General features: G+C 35.1%; 1 protein-coding gene and 1 pseudogene across 1 annotated transcript; both read right to left on the reverse strand.

Moving 5' to 3' along the window:
* Positions 1–2088: 2088 nt before the first annotated feature.
* Positions 2089–3823, reverse strand: LOC145102148 (derlin-2.2-like). The gene is made up of 6 exons (XM_079039515.1): positions 3521–3823; positions 3187–3286; positions 2881–3095; positions 2714–2797; positions 2573–2626; positions 2089–2496 (listed from the first exon to the last, which is right to left on the reverse strand). Exons 1-6 carry the CDS (start codon positions 3617–3619, stop codon positions 2329–2331), a joined length of 720 nt encoding a protein of 239 aa, XP_078895641.1. The 5' UTR covers positions 3620–3823; the 3' UTR covers positions 2089–2328.
* Positions 3824–16177: 12354 nt separating this feature from the next.
* On the reverse strand, positions 16178–19187 carry LOC145098634 (heat shock cognate 70 kDa protein 2-like; annotated as a pseudogene).
* Positions 19188–19858: the final 671 nt, after the last annotated feature.

A 19858-nucleotide genomic window follows, 5' to 3' on the forward strand; every position in this document is an offset into this window, starting at 1 on the left:
GTCTCAAGTTCTAATCCTGACATGAATAATCTCGTGATACTAACTTCTAACCACTAACAGTCTAACATCGCTGTTAAAAAAAGATATAAAAGAAGTTGTAAATTTTTTTCTTAAAATACATAAAGAAAACAAAATCGTAAAAAAAAAGCTGGAGAAAATTTATAAGTAAGTTTGAACCAAATTTATATATATAAAAAAAAAGCTGGGCCAAATCTATAAACAAATAAAAGCTATATATGTCGGGTAGTGAAATAGGACCTACCCTATAACAAGAGGACTCACAAGCCTCTAAGGGGTTTTTTGACATGAACCGAAAACATGTTTGTTTGATCCCAGAATTTCAATATGTTGGAGGCACAAAATATATCAAATAAAATTTTTGGGTAGGGTCAAAACTCAAAATGATTGTAAACACGCAGTACTAATAACTTCAAACCATAAGATAGCATTAATATTTAATAGGCAATATGTCAACTAAACTCCAAAATAGAAGCTAACATTAATAAACACAACACCTAAGGCCTACAAAAAAAATAGCACTAAAAGAATTAAGGAAAATAAAAAACCTCAATCATATAAATTACTTACTGATGCAGAGCAATTGGCAACACGTATTTAAGGTCAAAATGGTTAATTTTTAAGTTTTATCAATCTTTCCTTTGTGGTCTTTTCTAACCTAGTAATCTTCAATTGTTCAACCATTCCCCAACATTAATACATCAAGAATTCAAGAAGAAAACCTCAATCATATAATTTGAATTACATTAAACATTTTTATGAAACCTCAAACTTATGATTAACCTGATTTGTCCAAGCTCGATTTCTAGTGTGTTGGTCGAATCCTCAACTTCAATTTCAAGCTTCTTCTTTTTGGTTTTCAAGATTTGATGGTTTTCTTGAACCATTGAAAGGAGACGGATTACTGATTACGTTTATATGCTTTAAGTTTTGACAAAACTAAAAAGAAAGAAGAGTAAAGAAAAGAAGTCAATGAGATTAGTTGATCGTTAACCAACTAAAGACAATAATGGGCTTAATTTGCTTTTCAACTTAAGCCTAATGCCCCCAACTCTTAAGTCCAATATCCTTATCCCAAATTTTGTTGGGGCCTGTTATATTAAGAAGAGAAAATGACAGGATTTTAAGCCTATTCGAATGCAACAAATTTCAAACCATTAGGGACACTTCCCCTCCTTCTCTTGGTACTGCATCAGCCTCTAGTGTGGTCAAACATCTGAATGTCTTCGTTGAATTATAAAAATGATCATTTTTTTTTTTAATTATTTTTTTCAAGAACATCAAATTTCAGCAAAAAAATAAATTAAAAAAAAGAGGTTTTAGCAAAAAAAAAAAAACATCAGATTTCAGCAAATTTTGACAAAAAAAACATCCGATTTCTACAATTTCATAAAGAAAACACAAGATTTCAGTAAAAAATAAAAAATAAAAAAAAATACAAATTTCAACCAAAACCTTCCCATTTTAGAAGTATTCCAACAAAATCATACTCGCTCTGTCACATATTTATTGTCCATTATTGACTTTTGAAGTCTATATTTTTCAACTTTAACCTTAAATATTTTTAGTTGTGTTATATATTACTTGATGAAACTTATAACAATGAAAAAACATTTAAAACACAATCCATTCATATATTTTAATCAAGTATTATATATCAAAAACAAAAATATTTAACATCAAAGTTGAAGAAAAAGCCTTCAAAAGTAAAAAAGAAACAATAAATATAGAACAGAGGGAGTATTTTATAACCGATTTCAACAAAGTATTTAAACAAACATTAAGAAGCTACCAAACAACCAATCAATTTGTATTCAAATATTTTTTTTTATTAAATATACAATAACCTGAGAGTTACCCTTCATTCACGGCATATTACAATCTCTAAAAATTACATAAGAATAAGAGAAATTGGCTTATTAAAGTAATTATCTTTTCGTTTTGTTTACATTTGGGTAATGTTTTTTTAATTTACAAATTTAGGTATTTGGAAGTGTTCCTATATGATGATTATGACTAGCTGTAACATATTACATCGGATCATAATGAAAATTTTACCATTCTTAACTATTTTCATGAAAAACATCAAATAATACAATAACCTAAATCTGATAGTTACACTTCATTCATGACATGTTGCAAATTGTAAGGTGAAGAAGAACCAATTCTCAACAATCCTTTACATACAATGAATGTCCTAAACACCACACCATGATATGCATATGTACATACTTATACTTCTTCAAACTTTTATCCCTCACTAAACAGTAAACATAAAATTACTCTTTACTCCTCCATTGTCATTTAGATTTAATCTAAAGGTGGGCCCGCAAATCTCACATCCCCAGCACGTGCCACAACAACATTTTCATTACCAAAAAGTGATTTAACAAACGACGGCGTTTTCAATGGCCGCCTCCCACTCATTCTTGGATACACATCTTCAAGAAAATAATACGCATGCCCCGCCACCATCCCCTGCCACGTCACCACTTATTAATAATTTATTTTTCACAAGGGTATTTTAGTCTTTTAAATTAAAACAAGGACTTACAAGTAAATCTGCCCACGCACTTGCGCCAACAAGCACAGAGAACCCCAACAAAACCTATACTCAATATAATAAACAAATAAATGAAATTTCACTATATGTAAATTATTTAAAAAAAAAAAAAAAAAAAAAAAAAAAACTAACCCATGGGAGATAAGCTGCAGTGAAAGTAAAAAGACCCAAGAAACTCATATGAATAAATGGATTCCTCTTGCTCCATACATAAACCTATAAATAAAAGTAGGATCATATAAATATAAATAAATAAAAAATTAATGAAAGTAAGTTGCTATTTCTTGTAAATAACACACCATCATAAATGTCAATGAATTGCTAAGGAAAATGATTTTGGCGAAAGATTCAGAGACGTAAGGAATCATTCCTCCAACAAGTACAATACTTGTTAAGACTGTAGCACCAAATAAGAGCATATAAAAGAAATCCGCAGTTCTTCCTCTGAATGAATTTTCTTCTAGAAGCTTGCAGTATCTAGCGAGAAAGAACATGTGAAAAAGAAAGTCCAAATCTGTAACACGAAGATGTTATGTTATTACCATGTTAGGGATACAATCATACAAATATACAATGCGATTATCATGTATGTGTAAGGTGTTTACCCATCTTCCGGAAGTAGAGAAAATTGGTGATAAGTCGCCAGATTTGGAATTGATTAACGACAAGCCTCGGGTTCAAATATAGGTTGTATGGTGAAATGATCTGGAAAAAAGTTTCAAAAAACAATTGGGGATCAAATGATTAATCGCCTTTCAAACGTTTTGTGGAATCAATTCGTTTGATTTAATGTATATGCGCGATAACATCGACGCAATTCATTCTTTTGTGAAATCGAACAAGCTAATTGGAGAATAAAGATACCTAACGCCCAAATTGATAACACCAAACAGTTAATGTATCGAAACCCTTCGATTAAAGATAAAATTAGGGGAATACCTCAAGGGAGCAACCAACTGTGGTAAGAACAGCAGCTGTGAGATAAGAACGAGTTATGACAGGCATCTGTTTGTACCATTCTTCCACAACTTGTGCCATTTCTCTTTAATCGAACAACCCTAACCCTAATTTTTCAAGAATCAAGGCTCCAAATAGATTAATCAGCTTCAAGGTTTTATAATCAGCGATACCTAAACAGGGGGAAGTCGAAGAATCTAGAGAGGAATGGATTTGGGAGTGTTACAAGCAGATATGCACTAAAGTAGTAAATGGGGTAAATACAAGCTCTCAAAGGAAGTGTCTGTTCTAATCTTCAAAGGAGTCTATTGTAATTTTGTGTATGGAAAGTGGAAACACGATGTATAAGAGCGCGTGTACGACACATCCCGGAGTTAATAATGTTTTTTTTTAGTCCTCGGACTTTTCTTTCGTCTCATATGCCACAACTATAGTTGTTGGGTTGCTTCCTACATTGTATGCTTCGTTGGTTTTCAAAAAATTCTTTCGTTTTTTTAACAATAATTAACAATTAATAATAATATATAAACTAATACTTATGTATCACATAACCAATATTGGATATACTTGAAAAATACAAAAAAATTTGAGAAGGTACATAAGAGAGTTGCATTTTATAGAGGATTATAAAGTACACCAAAATATGTATGAAGAGAAGGAATTTATGTGCGGGAATACGTAGTAAAAAGGAATATATACAGTAAAGTCCCAATATTTTCATCGATTTGACAAGAAAGTCCTAAACTTTATTTTTTTGACAGTAAAGTCCAAATTACTGGCAGTTTTTGACACTTTTACCATTTTTTCCCGGTTAGCCGGTAATTATGATTTTTTTGCCAAAAAAAAATAAAGTTTAGGATTTTCTTGTCAAATCGTCAATTAGGACTTTACTGTCAAAAAAATAAAGTTTATGACTTTTTTGTCAAATCGTTGAAAATATTGGGACTTTAGTGTATATATAATTTTTTTGGTTAGAAATTTAATGGTATGATACTCTTTAAGCATAAGAGTTATTGAAACTTTCTCTAATCAGCTAGATCCTATTGAAATCTTTTATGTTTGCTTCTTGTTAAATCATTTTTTTAATCTCAACGAACCGACATTGAAAAAAATTGAGATAATCAAGAAAGAAAGAAAGAACCAGGGTTGTGTTGGCTTTTTGCAGTCTCAAAAATGAAGAAATTAGAAACCTAAAAAAACAAAATTGCCCTAGCTTTATACAAACACAAACAACACATGCCTAGTCAAAAGGGTGTGAATGTGGAGAAGGGAAAGAAGGCAATTTCGTTTTTTTTCGGTTTCTTATTTCTCCATTTTTAAGACTGCAAAAAGTCAACACAACCTTGGTTCTTTCTTTCTTTCTTGATTATCTCAATTTTTTTCAATGTCGGTTTGTTGAGATTAAAAAAATGATTTAACAAGAAGCAAACGTAAAGGATTTCAATAGGATCTAGCTGATTAGAGAATGTTTCAATAACTCTTATGCTTAAAGAGTATCATACCATTAAATTTCTAACAAAAATAATTATATATTCACTAAAGTCCCAATATTTTGAACGATTTGACAAAAAAGTCCTAAAGTTTATTTTTTTGACAGTAAAGTCCTAATTGACGATTTGACAAGAAAGTCCTAAACTTTATTTTGTTGACAAAAAAGTCCTAATTACCGGCTAACCGGGGAAAAAGGGTAAAAGTGTCAAAAACTGCCGGTAATTTGGACTTTACTGTCAAAAAAATAAAGTTTAGGACTTTCTTGTCAAATCGATGAAAATATTGGGACTTTACTGTATATATCCCTAGTAAAAATGTAACAAGTTTTAACTTATGTTTTCAAAATATCATTATCACTCGTAACAATCCATTCTTTCCCGTCAATAATCTCTATATATATTAAAAGAGATACTTTATTACATTACCTTCAAATCTAACATAATAAATGAAAATCAATTTTGTCAAATGTCAAGTTCTTATTAAATTTGAAACATGTTATTTTCTAAGATTTTTGAATTATTTTTTTTCCACTTGTCATTTTCTTAAATTTAAAATCCACTTTAATTAAATTTATATATGTAAAGAAGATCATTCTATTAAATTTCATAATAAATGCTCTACAACTTTCAAAATCTTAAATTATATATTAAATTACTTACTTTATTTATTATATTATTTGTATTTATGTAAAATTATTACTTTAAATATAGTTAATGCTTATAATTTTATACATTAAATCTTTTTATTATAAACCCGTGTAATACATGGGTCTGACACCTAGTCTTTAATAATCAGGTCTATTGATTGGCTTTCCTTAATAGTTTCTCATAATTTCATCAATTTGTTGATGTCATCTTCACAAAAAAAAAAAAAAAAAATTCAAACGTTTTTTCTTTTGAAAAATGCGTACGCGATACACGGTCCCTCTTTAATTTAAAATCATAATCTCCTCTATACACAATGTAACCACCGTCAAACCACATCTCCTATGTGTCTATTGATTCTTCGGCAGCCATTCCATCCTTTTTATTTCTTCCTAGCTAATTGCAAAGGACTTGATGCCAAGAATCATGAGGTATGTTTTCATGTTTTCAATTCAAGATTATTAAATGTCGAAAGTTAGAATCTTTAACCAATTCAAATATGTCGAAAACCACTTTTTCGATCTGGGCTCATTCAAATCGGAGTAAATTATGCATCAAATTGCTTTCATTTTTGCTATTGAAACACATATAAGGTGTTTAACCAACTGATTATCTGATTTTGATAATGTGATGCTACAGGTGCATTGCCAAACTATAACAAACGAAATACGTCAAACAATCACCTTTAGCTCAAGAACTCAAGCATGGATAGATGAGAGTGTCAAAACTCCCATTTTTATAGGGGTGAGCAAACCCAAACCAAGAAACCGACTAAGACCTATGAAACCGAAACCGAAAAAACCAAAACCGACTGTTAGGGTTTGAATTTTTTTAAAAACCGAAAAATCGGGTTCAGGTTCGGTTTTTACCCAGAAACCGACCCATCTAACCTGAAAAACCGACCCATACGTAAAACCAACAAACCGCCCCAAGAAAGCCTCATCCAACCCGAGAAATCGACCCATACTTGATTGTGTTTTGGTTGTAATAGACTATTTCGGGATTTTGTTGTAACTTGTAATAAACTATTTGTTGTGAGACTCATGATTTTTGAAGTATTTAACTTAATTTTGGTGTTTTTTTGAAGTATTTAACTTGTTGCTTCATTTATGGAAAATAGGTTTAAACCCATAACCCGTGAGTGTATGGGTTGAACCCAAGAAACTGAAAAACCACCCAAACCGACCTTAGAACCCGAGAAACCGAACCGACCAGAAACCGATCATATTTGGTTCTGAAAACCAGAAAACTAACAATTTATGGGTTGGGTTAGGTTTGGGTCCAAAACCGACCCATGCACAACCTACATTTTTATGACTCTTCTAACTCAAAGACATCAGAAATTGACACTCACATGGTTTGGAGTAACCATACTCACAAAAACCAAGATTATGGGGACAAAATCTTATAATCTCAAGACCAAACTAGATCTAACATGAATAAGCATCAAGATAAAAACTTTATACCTTCTGGATATGGATGAGAGGATGCAAATTCCAGATCTACACTGATTTGAGCTCCTAAGTGGTTCTACAATACTCCTTTTCCTTCAAAGGTGAACACAAAACACCCGAAAAGCTCAAAACTCATAAATGGTGGCTAGGGTTTCAAGGAGGTCGTTTGGGGTGGATGGAGGCTGATCATGAGGAGGATCACAAGAAGTTAGAGCCATTAAAGAGGCCTCACAACCTTAGGTTTAGGGTTTTGATTTTCTATGGCTACGTTAAGCGTAGCCTAACCTGCACTCAGTGTAGGTCATTAAATCCGTGTCCAATATTCTTCACTTACGCTCAACGTTGGGAAAAAATTCTAATTTCCCTTTCAACTTCAAACAATCATAATTTCTTCGTTTCAACTCCGATTCACTTTATATCTACGTGAAGGTATTGATTAACCCCACATTTCTATCTACTTACCTTGGACTTAATGAATATTGAACTTAATCAAGGAGTCAAAATATTGCTTTTCCATTCTACCTTTTGGCTCCAAAACACAAATCAAGGGATTAGATCACTTAACCAAAATTATCTTTCCACTAATGTCTAAACTTTATTCTATTGAAGACCAAGACCCTTACATGATCAAATTATGGTCCTCAATCCCGAAATAAGACAAATCCTGAAACTGGATGTTACAACTCTTCCCCACTTAAACTAGATTTCGTCCTCGAAATCCGCTCTTACAAATTATTCTTAAACATCCTCCAAACCACTTGTGGGTTCTTCCAAATCCACTCCCATCCTGCACGAGCCAATGCGACCCTGAATGCCCAAACTTTAACCACATTGATAGGGATTTCCAAAACCAAACGATTAAGCCAAACCCGAGCGGAAATTCTTAAAGTTCGAATTCACGACCTTCCACAACATTGAGACAATGCTAAGAACAGACACTTCCCTTCAATCTCAAAAGCGAATTCAATCCTTAGCGAGATCACATGACCTTGCGAAAAGGCAACACTAACACCTTACAACTACACCACATCGAGAAGAACTAACTTACTTATGTACAAATTGAAGACTCTGAAACCATGTCCAACTTCCAAATTGACAGAGCTACCCGGACCTCAACCATGTTGACCACAACTCACAAATCTGATCTGACCAAGGCTTCCCAAACCCTGAATCATCTTACTGATAAGCTTGAAGGATGGAATCCTCAACCATCCGATATAGCCGACTACTTCACACATGGCGCAAAAACGAATTCTAGGCAAGAGTCAAACAACAGAGGCTAATGTAGCCTATACAACAACACGGCCCAAGGCCCTAACGACTCATCAATGAAAAATAGTGAACCCAACAATGACGAGTCTGAATCGACCCAAGTGACTGCTACGTACCAAATTGTAGTCTTTAAATCACCCCTGGAACTGCCTAAACCAGCTAACGGCCTAAACCATCTCAAGTGAATGCTACGGGCCAAACCGTAGTCTTACAACACTCTTGCAGCTGCCTAAACCAACCAATGGTCTAAACCATCTGAAGTGAATGCCACGAGCCACACCGTTGTCTAACAACACTCCTACAACTTCCATGGGATCCTCCATGGTCTTCCGAATAAAGCTACAAAGATAACAAACATCGATTGATTCGACACGCCCCTTAGTATACTAAAACCCCATCAGATGTTCGGACTGTGCCTCGAACCTCAAAGACTTAATCAGACAAGAACAGGCAGGGAGGTTCTTAGCACAACCCTCGACCTGAACAAATCCCATATCCTAGCCTATTCCATCACCGATGCTTCAAACCTTCCAGGTGAGATGAATACTGAAATCCGTGACATATTCTTCCTTGATCACAAGCTGATTGTTGGACGAATTTCCTAGTATAACCTTCATTATTGACAATAACCAAACATGTTATGACCAAACAATTCCACATCCAACAATTAGGAGTGTACATGTACAAAACTTGTCGAAAAATTGACGCCTTAATGAACTCTCAACAGATAAAGTTAAGCCCTTCTAACTACCCTAGTTGTCGACGGTGAGTGGAATAATCAACGATAGAGAATAGATTGATAACAAATCCAATGAACCAATATGCTACAGAACAATTTCATGCGAAAATGCACATGCCGAACTCTAAAACCGATTGGAAGATTAACAGCTACCCATTCATCCCTTTAGATGATAATCTTTACAGCGAACTAACCACTCCCCCAACAATATGATGGTCAACCTGAGTGAATCAAATGCTTGTTGAACAAATCCTTCGCATTCTCAAAATGGTCTACTAACTACAAAAAGCTCCTCACCCAACAACTTTTGATATGAGGACATCACACGCGTCTGTGAAGTCATGAACCTAGCGGTAACTTGCTATGTGTTCACCATCTGATCAATCCTTGAATTATTCATGACCATGAAGGACTCCAACGGATCCTTTGAGAAATGTAACGATGAAACTCCCTAACCACGAGCGCTTTAATGGTAGACTACATTCCTTCACCTATGCAACCATAAGGCCTAAACAAAAACGTCTCGTACTTGAATCGTAAATTTCCCGACCGATTGTTCTAAAATCACAAAACTGAACAGCCTATTGATCCCTAGATCAAATACACAATTCTCCCCTACTTAGGATTCGACTCACCTCCGACTATCGTTTGCAACAATAAAGCCCTAGCCCTAGCTCCACCAGATACATACTAACCTTGACTCACTGAATGCATAACACAACATAAAATGATCCTTTAGGTAATAACCAACAAACCTCATGGAAACTTTGAATCTCAGATGGAGACCTCGAAAATGTTCCCTAACATTACCGCCTCTAAGCATTAAGAATCCATATAGATTCACAAGAAATAACTCTGACAATCATATCATAGCACCAAATCTCTAGCTAGCAATCATTGGACTAATCATCCTCTAGCTGACAATTTCTCATCAAACATCTCATCGCAATAATCATAACAAAAATAAGAGGCTTCATTCTCATAGTGGGGACACATCAGAGACAACAAAAGTTGCCAATCCAAATTCACTTATCTTGATTACCTGAAACAATCAACTAGAACATAGCTAACTGATTTCAAAGAAAGTAGACCCTTGACCTATCTTTTACAATCTCAAAAATAATAACTCTCTTGTACACATCTGAAATATCTTGAGGCAACCATACCACAAGAATCTTCTTGTGCATTCCCACACTTGTCGTAGAAACCACAACTATCTAGTCCCATGTTGGGTCTACATCCCAAGTCTGAAATCACATGTCTGATATTTCTTATCTCCGACACAGAAAATTGTAAGAACATAATCCCCTCCATAGAAAATGATATCCTAAGTCATCAGACGACCTATTCAGCCTCAGGATATAATCCTCGAGCCGATCATGACAATTGCTTCCTTCTTGTGGCACTACTTCGAGTAAGGCCCTTGGGACCATAGAACCAACTAACTCACACATGCCTGCATCATTTAGACCCAATCTGCCATGGCCACTAAGTTCTGGACAATTATCAGACTCGTCTTCATTCTAAGCAACCATCTTCGATAAAGATGGAAACACACTATAATGAATCATGATGCCCAACCATGCTATCTACCGTTAAGTAGCTCCTCAGATTCCTCATGATTTTCCTTGATTCGAGTACGGATCTTGTGCTTCTAGTAGCACGGGCCCAATACTACCTTTCACACCTATCCGTACTTTCCTCAAGAATCATCCTGGATCCTCTAAGTCACTGCCCTATGATCATCCTCATAGAACCTTGCGCTAAAGAGCGTACTCACCACACTAACATACTTCCTAGGCTCTCCTATGACTCCTCTTACTCTCTTTCTGCTATCAGCTGCAAAATTACTTTCACCAATGTCGACCATGTACATCACGAACACAGTTACATGCAACGAAATTAAACAATTCTTCGACTGAAATACCCAACACTACAACGGTTGGACTTAGACAAGAGTTGTGCAATAGAGCCAAATCTTTCATTCTAAAACCGTTCAATCTTCGTGGCATGTAAATTAACATATCTGCTTAGTAGATAGACAACATTAGTAAAGATTCCATTTAGCACAAAGCAAGCAACATTCGAGCATCGAAACTAATAGGCAATAAGGCTTCATCAAAATCAAGAAATCCTGACTCGCAATTCCTGAGGATCCTTAGCCTAATCACTAACATGCATCATTTCCAGTTCTCTTAACATTCATAAAGGCATCTCTCTTAAGAAGACATTCTAGCATGCAACCCTGAGCAAATCCTTATTCCTAAAATACCCACACATATAATATATCAGTATGTATGGGTATTTCGGGAATCACTTATTGAGATCTGCTGATTGCACACATCGCACCCCTTTTTCTTTGTAAAACCTCTTTAGAAAAATCATTTTCTTTTCAAAGATTTTATTACTTCCTCAGTTTGAGTTCATACACCCTTGGGAGTGTGCCCAAATCCCTCAAACCAATGCTCTGATACCAACTTGTAACGACCCAAAAATACTAGTAAAAATTTCATTTTACATAAATAAAAATCATTCATTCATTTTTTCTAAAAGACAATCAGAGTAAAAGTATTCTCAAAACATCAGAGTAAAATCATAAATACTTAATGCAAAATAAGTCTCTAGGGGATGTAGTGCGATCAAGCCGAGCCCTTCCCTTTGGAACCAAACGTACCTGAAAACATTTTAAACATAAACTGTAAGCACAAAGTTTAGTGAGTTACCAAAAATACAACATACCATACATACATTGCCATATGCTACCCCCATGGTCTTTTATACAAGTGCCATGAGCTACCCCTATGGTCTTTCCTTGCACTACCATGGGCTACCCCCATAGTCTTAAATACAAGTGCCATGTGTTACCCCTATGGTCTTTTCTTGCACTGCTATGGGATACCCTATGGTCTTACATACAACTGCCATGGGTTACCCTCATGGTCTTCCATGCAAGTATCACAAAGACAACTATCATCCTTCATAGGATGGTGAGAAGACTCACCTCAATCCGAAGACAATATAACCCACACACCCGAGCTGATGATACCGAGTCTCCTTACGCAAATCATACACATGATAAACCCTAATTAGAAATTAAGGTAATAACTAACTCACAAACGCTCAGTGTAGCACATAGCTCTACACTCGGCGTAGAGCTCCAGATGAAAAACTGGAGATTTTCATGCTACGCTAAACATCGAGAAAGCTACGCTCAGCGTAGCTCTGCTGATGTCCAAACTTTTCATAAAGCTCTCAATACAAAAGGTCAACCTCCCAAACTCTCATATCTGAAACTAATGGATGTCTTAATGGATAAAGTCTTTGACTTAATCCATTTGCATGGCCAAGAAGAGCACAAAACTAAACCCTAAGTCCATATTATCACCTTTAGCTCAAGAACTCATGCATGGATAGATGGGAGTGCCCAAACTCTCATTTTTATGACTCTTCCAACTCAAAGACATCAGAAATTGACACTCACATGGTTTGGAGTAACCCATACTCGCAAAAACCAAGATTGTGGGAACAAAAGCTTATAATCTCAAGACCAAACTAGATCTAACATGAATAATTAAGTATCAATATAGAAACTGTATACCTTCTAAAGATGGATGGGAGGATGCAAATTCCGGATCTACACTACTTTGAGCTCCCAAGTTGTTTTACAATACTCCTCTTCCTTCAAAAGTGATCACAAAACACCTCAAAAGCTCAAAACTCATAATTTGTGGCTAGGTTTCTAGGAAGTCGTTTGGGAAGGATGGAGGTTGACCATGGGGAGGATCCCAAGAAGTTAGAGCCATTAAATAAGGCTCACTACCTTAAGTTTAGGGTTTTGATCTGTTGCAGATACACTAAACGTAGCCAGGGACGACCCCGAGATTTCAAAGGCCCTGTGCAATTTTACAAAAAATAGTCCTTAAAAATTTATAAGACCTAAAAATTTAAGAAAAAAAAAATATAATTTTTCATATTCTATTGCAAGATAGTACACAAAATTAAATTTTTATTCAAAATAATACACAAAAATTGTACTGAGAAAAAGTCCGATTTGCTTCCATTTGTCCTAGATTATAAAACTCAAATAGCAAAGTTTAACTTCTTTGTCCTTTAAATAACTGTAATAAAATCAGAAATGATGGAGTATTACATTATCATAAAAGAAAAACTGTAATTTGCTTCCAATAAAATATCAAAAAATAAAAACTTACCTTTTAAATGTTGACACTTAAACAAATCTACATCTGAAACTTCTAAACCTCAAGATCAAAGATTGACTGAAAGTTGTCATAATGGTGCTTGAATGCTTCTAAATTTGAGAAAATAGGAATAAGAAAGAATGAAAAAAACTGAAATACTTTTATACAATACAGAAATGTATCAGATAGATAAAAAACATGTATAATACCTTCAAATTTTTGACAATTCAAACTCTTCAAGACAATCTAAAATCAGAAACTTTTAAACCTTAAAGCTTGTTTGAAAGTCTACAGAATGTTGTTTCAATGCTTCTAAATTTGAGATTATATGAATCAGAAAGAATGAAAAAAAATGAGTTTACATTTAATTTAAACAACACTAGAAAATGTATCAGATAAACAAAAAGGTATGATACCTTCTGATTTTTGACCCTAGACCCGGTCATGAATTCTGATGTTCGAAGCCTCACTCCATATTTCAATTTGCGTTAAATATTTGAAGCCTCAATCTCGGTTCTGATTCCTGATGTTTTGAGGTTTATGAATAAAGAGGTAAGAAGAAAGAAGTACGAACTCAAGCTTTAGTTTCTGATTGACTGATTTCCAGGGTCGGCCACAAGTGACTTTGAAGCCTCAATCCCAATTGTTAATTTGTTTCCAATGCCTAAATCTAAATCAGTTAATCACTATCAGCGAGAACCTAAGCGTCATTCCCTTTTCCCAAAATATTTATGACTCTCGCTGCCACTTGCGTCGTTTCCTTTCTCGCATGATACACAAAATATCATTAAACTATTTAGGCGAAAAGAATTGAACATAATCTACTAAAAATCGGAAAAAATATTGGGCCCTAAATTTTGGTAGGCCCTGTTCACAAGCACGCTCTGAACATGCCTTGGGCCGGCCTTGAACGTAGCCTAACCTACGCTCAGCGTAGGTCATTAAATATGCATCCTTTATTCTTCACCTATACTCAACGTAGGGGCTATCCTACACTCAATGTAGGGAAAAAATCCCAATTTCCATTTCAACTTCAACATTCATAACTTCTTCGTTTCAACTTCGATTTCAGTTATATTTATATCCATTCTTCGTTTCAACTTCGATTTCAGTTATATTTATATCCATGCGAATGTATTGATAAGCCCCACACTTCTGTCTTCTTAATTTTGACTTAATGAATATCAAACTTAATCAAGGAGTCTAAATATTCCTTTCCCATTCTAACCTTTGGATCCAAAACACAAATCAAGGGCTTAGATCACTTAACCAACATTATCCACATCCATTAAGGTCTAAACTTTATTCCCTTGAAGCCCAAGACCCTTACATGATCGAATTACGGTTCACAATTCCAAAATAAGACAAATCTTAAAACTGGATGTTACATGCATTATGTCATAGATACAAGGGAAAGATATGTAGGAAGTTATGAACGGGGCTGAAACTAGGTCACCGAAGGCAGAAGACAATAACGAGATCTTACGTAAGTGGAAGATCAAGGTCGGTAAAGCTATGTTCGTTTTGAAAACGACCATTGAAGAAGATGTACTTGAGCATATCAGAGATGTGCTAACTCCAAAAGAAGCATAGAATTCCTTATTAGCCTTGTTCTCAAAGAAGAATGATGCAAAGCTGCAAATTCTTGAGAATGAAATCCTACATATAGAGAGATTATGGAACTAGATCCAAAATCTCAGATTGGTGAAACAAGGATGAAAGGAATAATCATCCATGGGATGAAACCAAAATTTAGAAGTTTCGTAGCAGTGATTCAAGGTTGGACCAACCAACCTTCCCTTGTTGAATTCAAGTATCTCTTGGCTAGACAAGAAGATTTAACAAAATAGATGGGAGGAGCAACGGTCAAGGAAGATGGAGAAGCTCTGTATGCGGAGAAAAGCAAAGGAAAATACCAATCATCAGGTAACCAACGTCATAGAAAGGACTCTGACAAGAATAGAAGTCAGGGAAAAGAAAAGAAGACTTACAAGCATGAGAAAGGAGAGTCACTACAAGCATGAGAATGGAGAGTTATCTGAGGAAAGACCAAAGAATCACCGCTACAACAAACGTTTTCCATATAAGTGCAACAACTATGGTAAAAAATGCCATATGGCATGTAATTGTCGTTTTGAGAAGGTGGAAGAAGGGAATGTTGCAACATTATAAGAGGAAGAAGTGTGGGACACAAAAGAAATGTATGCCAAATTCGAAGATGTTAATGATTCCTTAGCACTCACAACAACCACCGAAAACAATCAAAACTGTCTTGATGAATAAATTGTCGACTCGGGTTATTCTAAGCATATGAAAAGGGAACATGAGAAGCTCCAAAACTCAGTTAACTATGGAGGCAGTAGGGTGGTTGTAATTACTGATAATTCCAAACTTCCAATTGCATATGTTGGTGAGGTGGTGTTTTGTCTAGAAGACAACAACAATAAACTAACACTCAAAAGTGTGTACCATGTCCCAGGTATGAAGAAAAACCTTCTCTCAGTCTCGTAGCTAGCTTCCATTGATCATTATGTGTTGTTTGGACTGGATGATGTCAAGATCTTCAAAGCATTTGAGACTCCATCGAACCCCGTTTTGAAAGGAAGACGATCAGATTCCATCTATGTAATGTCAGCAGAAATGGCTTATGTAGATAAAACAAAAATAAATCAAAATACAGCTATGTGGCATATGAGGTTGAGTCACATGAGTTATAATAAGCTTGATCTGATAATGAAGAAGCAGAAGATTAACGGTCTTCCAAAACTTGAAGTCGGAAAAGATGTGTGTGCCGAATGTCAATTTTGTAAAGCTCATCAATAACTATTTGGCTAATCAGATTACAAGTCCAAAGCACCATTAGAACTTGTACACTCCGATGTGTTTGGACCAATTAATAAACCTTCTGTCAAAGGTATGAAGTACATGGTAACATTCATAGATGATTTCTCAAGATATGTCTGGGTGTATTTCATGGTTGAAAAGTCTGAAACCTTTGCCAAATTCAAAGAATTTAGAGTGGAAGACAAAAGAGAAACAAAGCACAACATTGGTTATCTTCGATCTGATAACAGAAGGAAGTATCTCACAACAGAATTCAATGAGTACCTAGAAACAAATAAAATTAAACGCCAACCGACTTGCCCAAATACCCTACAACATAATTTCTCATATATAAGCAATTCTTGAATGTGATTGAATTCTTATTTTGATGCGGATTGGGAAAATTGTTCGATAAAACGAAAACTATTCATGACTTTGATGTATTTGGACTACTTGGTGTTGTTCCCCATTTATCCGTTCGTAACTTTGTAACCCTGTTTTGTACCTACGTCTTGTTACTTGCTAGCCGTGAAGCTTGTTTAGTATTTCACCGGTTCAAATAGTGTGATATTCCTCATAACTAGATGTTTAACCATATAATCAAATTAATACGTATAAGTTATGAACTTCGATTTTTTAGATGAATCTAATTATTGATTACAACAAGAAACAATATATGAAATTAAATATTTAGCGGCTTAACTATTCGGCTGAAATAATGAAAACTTTAACCAAAACCAAAACATATAGGTTAGTTATTCGTTTAACCACCAAATTATAAAAGGGTGGTGCCTAAACATGTTTGTGCAAAGGACCCTCAGTTCTATGATTGATGAGTTTAATTTGGATTCAAACTTGATCTTGGATTCGATCCCAAAACCTTTTTAATGTTGGGGTAAATAAGAAAATATTGAGTCTCTTTTTGGTGAAATCCATGGGGTATTGTAGCCATTTAACATAAAAAACGATAATGCACCCAAATCACATGCCTTGCATAAGCAGAAAATAGCATTCCAAAATTCATGTGTTCATTCAAAATGGTTCTTGGTTGAACTTTTGGATTGGTTCGGTTTTGAGAAGTTGCACGTTACCGTTTAACACAAACTTATGAAAAGAAAGACCACCTTAGAAGATCCAATTGGTCTTGTCAGCAATCTCATGCTCCGTTTCCTTCAGCTTCATCTATATATATATATATATATATATATATATATATATATATATATATTTGAGTTGTTTATTATAATAATGTAAAACATTGAGTGCATCAGCTTTCTTCTTGAATTTTCGGTCCTCGTGTTTGTACTTTTCAGCATCTTTTACTATCTTCTCAATCTCTTCCTTACAGAGTCTACCATTTTCATTGGTAATCGTGAGTTTATTCTTCTGACGAGTTGCTAATATCTTGGTTGTGACTGTGAGGATACCGTTGACATCAATTTCAAAGCACACCTTGACTTGTACATGTCTTTTTCGAACCGGTGGTATTCCAGAAACTGTGAACATCCCCAACAAATGGTTATCCGTAGATCTGGCTCTTTCACCTTGATAGACCCTGATAACCATGGAAGTTTGGTTTTCTGAGGCTGTTTGATAAATTCTAGATTTCTTCCTAGGTATTGTAGTGTTGCGTGGGATCACCACGTCAAATATTTCTCCCATTAATTGTATACCAAGGGACAAAGGAGTGACATCCAATAACACCAAATCTCCAAACCTAATTTTATCATCACTGTTAGGGTTTAACTTTTCAGCCATAACTGCTGCACCATATGCGACACCCTCATCCGGGTTTATGCTCTTGCATAACTCCTTCCCGTAGAAAAGTTTCTGCAACATTAACTGGATCTTTGGTATTCTGGTTGACCCACCAACAACAATCACCTCGTGTACACTTGATTTCTTCATCTTTGTATCACGTAAACATGCCTCTACAGTCTCCATGCAGCGATCAAAATAACCCATGTTGAGCTCTTCAAATTTAGCTCGACTAAACTTGATACAGAAATCAATCTCCTCATGCAAGCAATCTAGTTCGATCGAAGTCTGAGTATCGCATGAGAGAATCCTTTTTGCTTTCTCACAAGCACATCTCAGTCTCCCTAATGCTTGTTTGTTCGTTGTCAAGTCTTTATTCCATTTCCTTTTGAATTCTCGAACACAGTGATCCACCATGCGGTTATCAAAATCCTCGCCTCCCAAATGAGTGTCACCAGAAACGGGTTTCACCTTAATGCTATGATCACGGGTTTTCCAATGTATGCTTCAGCGGTTTCTTTCATCTTCCTAAGAACCATTGATGATATTTCTTCAGCTAAAAATTCCTTTGTTTCACCTTCGTAGGAGACACAAATCTTTGGTGTGTCGGCAGGACCTTCTATGACCTTAAAAGGCCATAATTTCATGTCATCCTGCACTTTGGAATCACTGAACCTCCTTCCGATCAACCTCTTAGCATCTGAAGTTCGACATGCATGTATATTTAATTAATTAAGCCAATACCAAAATATTTGTAAAAAAAAGCTATATATATCAGTAACGGTTCTTCTTCAAAGTTCAAACTCTTCCAGTGACATTGAACCAAAAAACCCTAGAACTTTAAAATCGAACCATCGGGTGGCGTTGCTTTTAAAGATTAGTTTATAAATAGGATCAAAGACTTCAGAGTTCAGTGGACTTAAATGTATCAGACTCCGGTGTTGACGATCCATATGTTTCTTAAAATATGTATTTTTTCCTTGCGCTTAATCAATAGTAATATAACAACACTCAGTAAAACCTAGAAAATTAAAGAAACAGAAGCTTACCAAATATGGTGTTAGCAGGGTTTATGGCTGCTTGGTTCTTGGCGCCATCGCCAATGAGACGTGCTGCATCAACGAAAGCAACACAAGACGGTGTCGTTCGATTAATGACTTGATTATTGGGAATGATTTCGATGCGATCGTGCTTCCAAACGGCGACACATGAATAGGTTGTTCCGAGATCAATGCCGATGGCAGGTGCATCGTCTCCCCTTTTCTCCATTGCGACCAAAATTTAAAATAAATTAACTGTTTGCTTCCAAGCGGCGATGCTGTTCCGAGGTATATGTAGGCGATACTCCTAATTTACTCACAGGCAGTGGCTACTCATATACCCCTATTTTTATATTATATTAACATTAATTAATATATTTTAATATTGTAGCACGTCATATTTCCCACACTTTTTAATTAATATAGAAAATAAATATTCCAAACATATTTTATTAAATACTTAAATTTCCTTAAACATAAAATAAAAATACAACACACAAAAAAGACATAGAAATTCAAATTACAAACCCTAGAAATGTTAAAAAACGAAACCATCAAAATTAAAGAAACCAAAGTTAGATGTTATATTTTTTTGCAAGCTCCTCTTTGACTTTTATTGTCATTTCTCGTTCGCGTCCGGATAGCCCGTTTATGGGTTTCGTTAAAATAGACATGGCACAAGTTTTTATCTCTCTTGTGCAAGTTCCGGTTATCGCTCCAAGGACGACTTCAAATTATCCATTTTTGTTATTAGTTGATCAATATCGTCGGAACTAGTTGCCGCCACGTTTCCTTTTCACTTGGCTCGGTCTCTTACCATGGAACGAGTGGCTCTTGGAACCTCAATAGGCTTTTATTCATTGAGGTCAATCTCGATATGTGCATCAGACGATTGACTAT

The sequence above is a fragment of the Lactuca serriola genome, chromosome 4, assembly GCF_051521515.1.
Source record: "Lactuca serriola cultivar US96UC23 chromosome 4, Lser_US96UC23_V15, whole genome shotgun sequence".
Taxonomy (NCBI): Eukaryota; Viridiplantae; Streptophyta; class Magnoliopsida; order Asterales; family Asteraceae; genus Lactuca; species Lactuca serriola.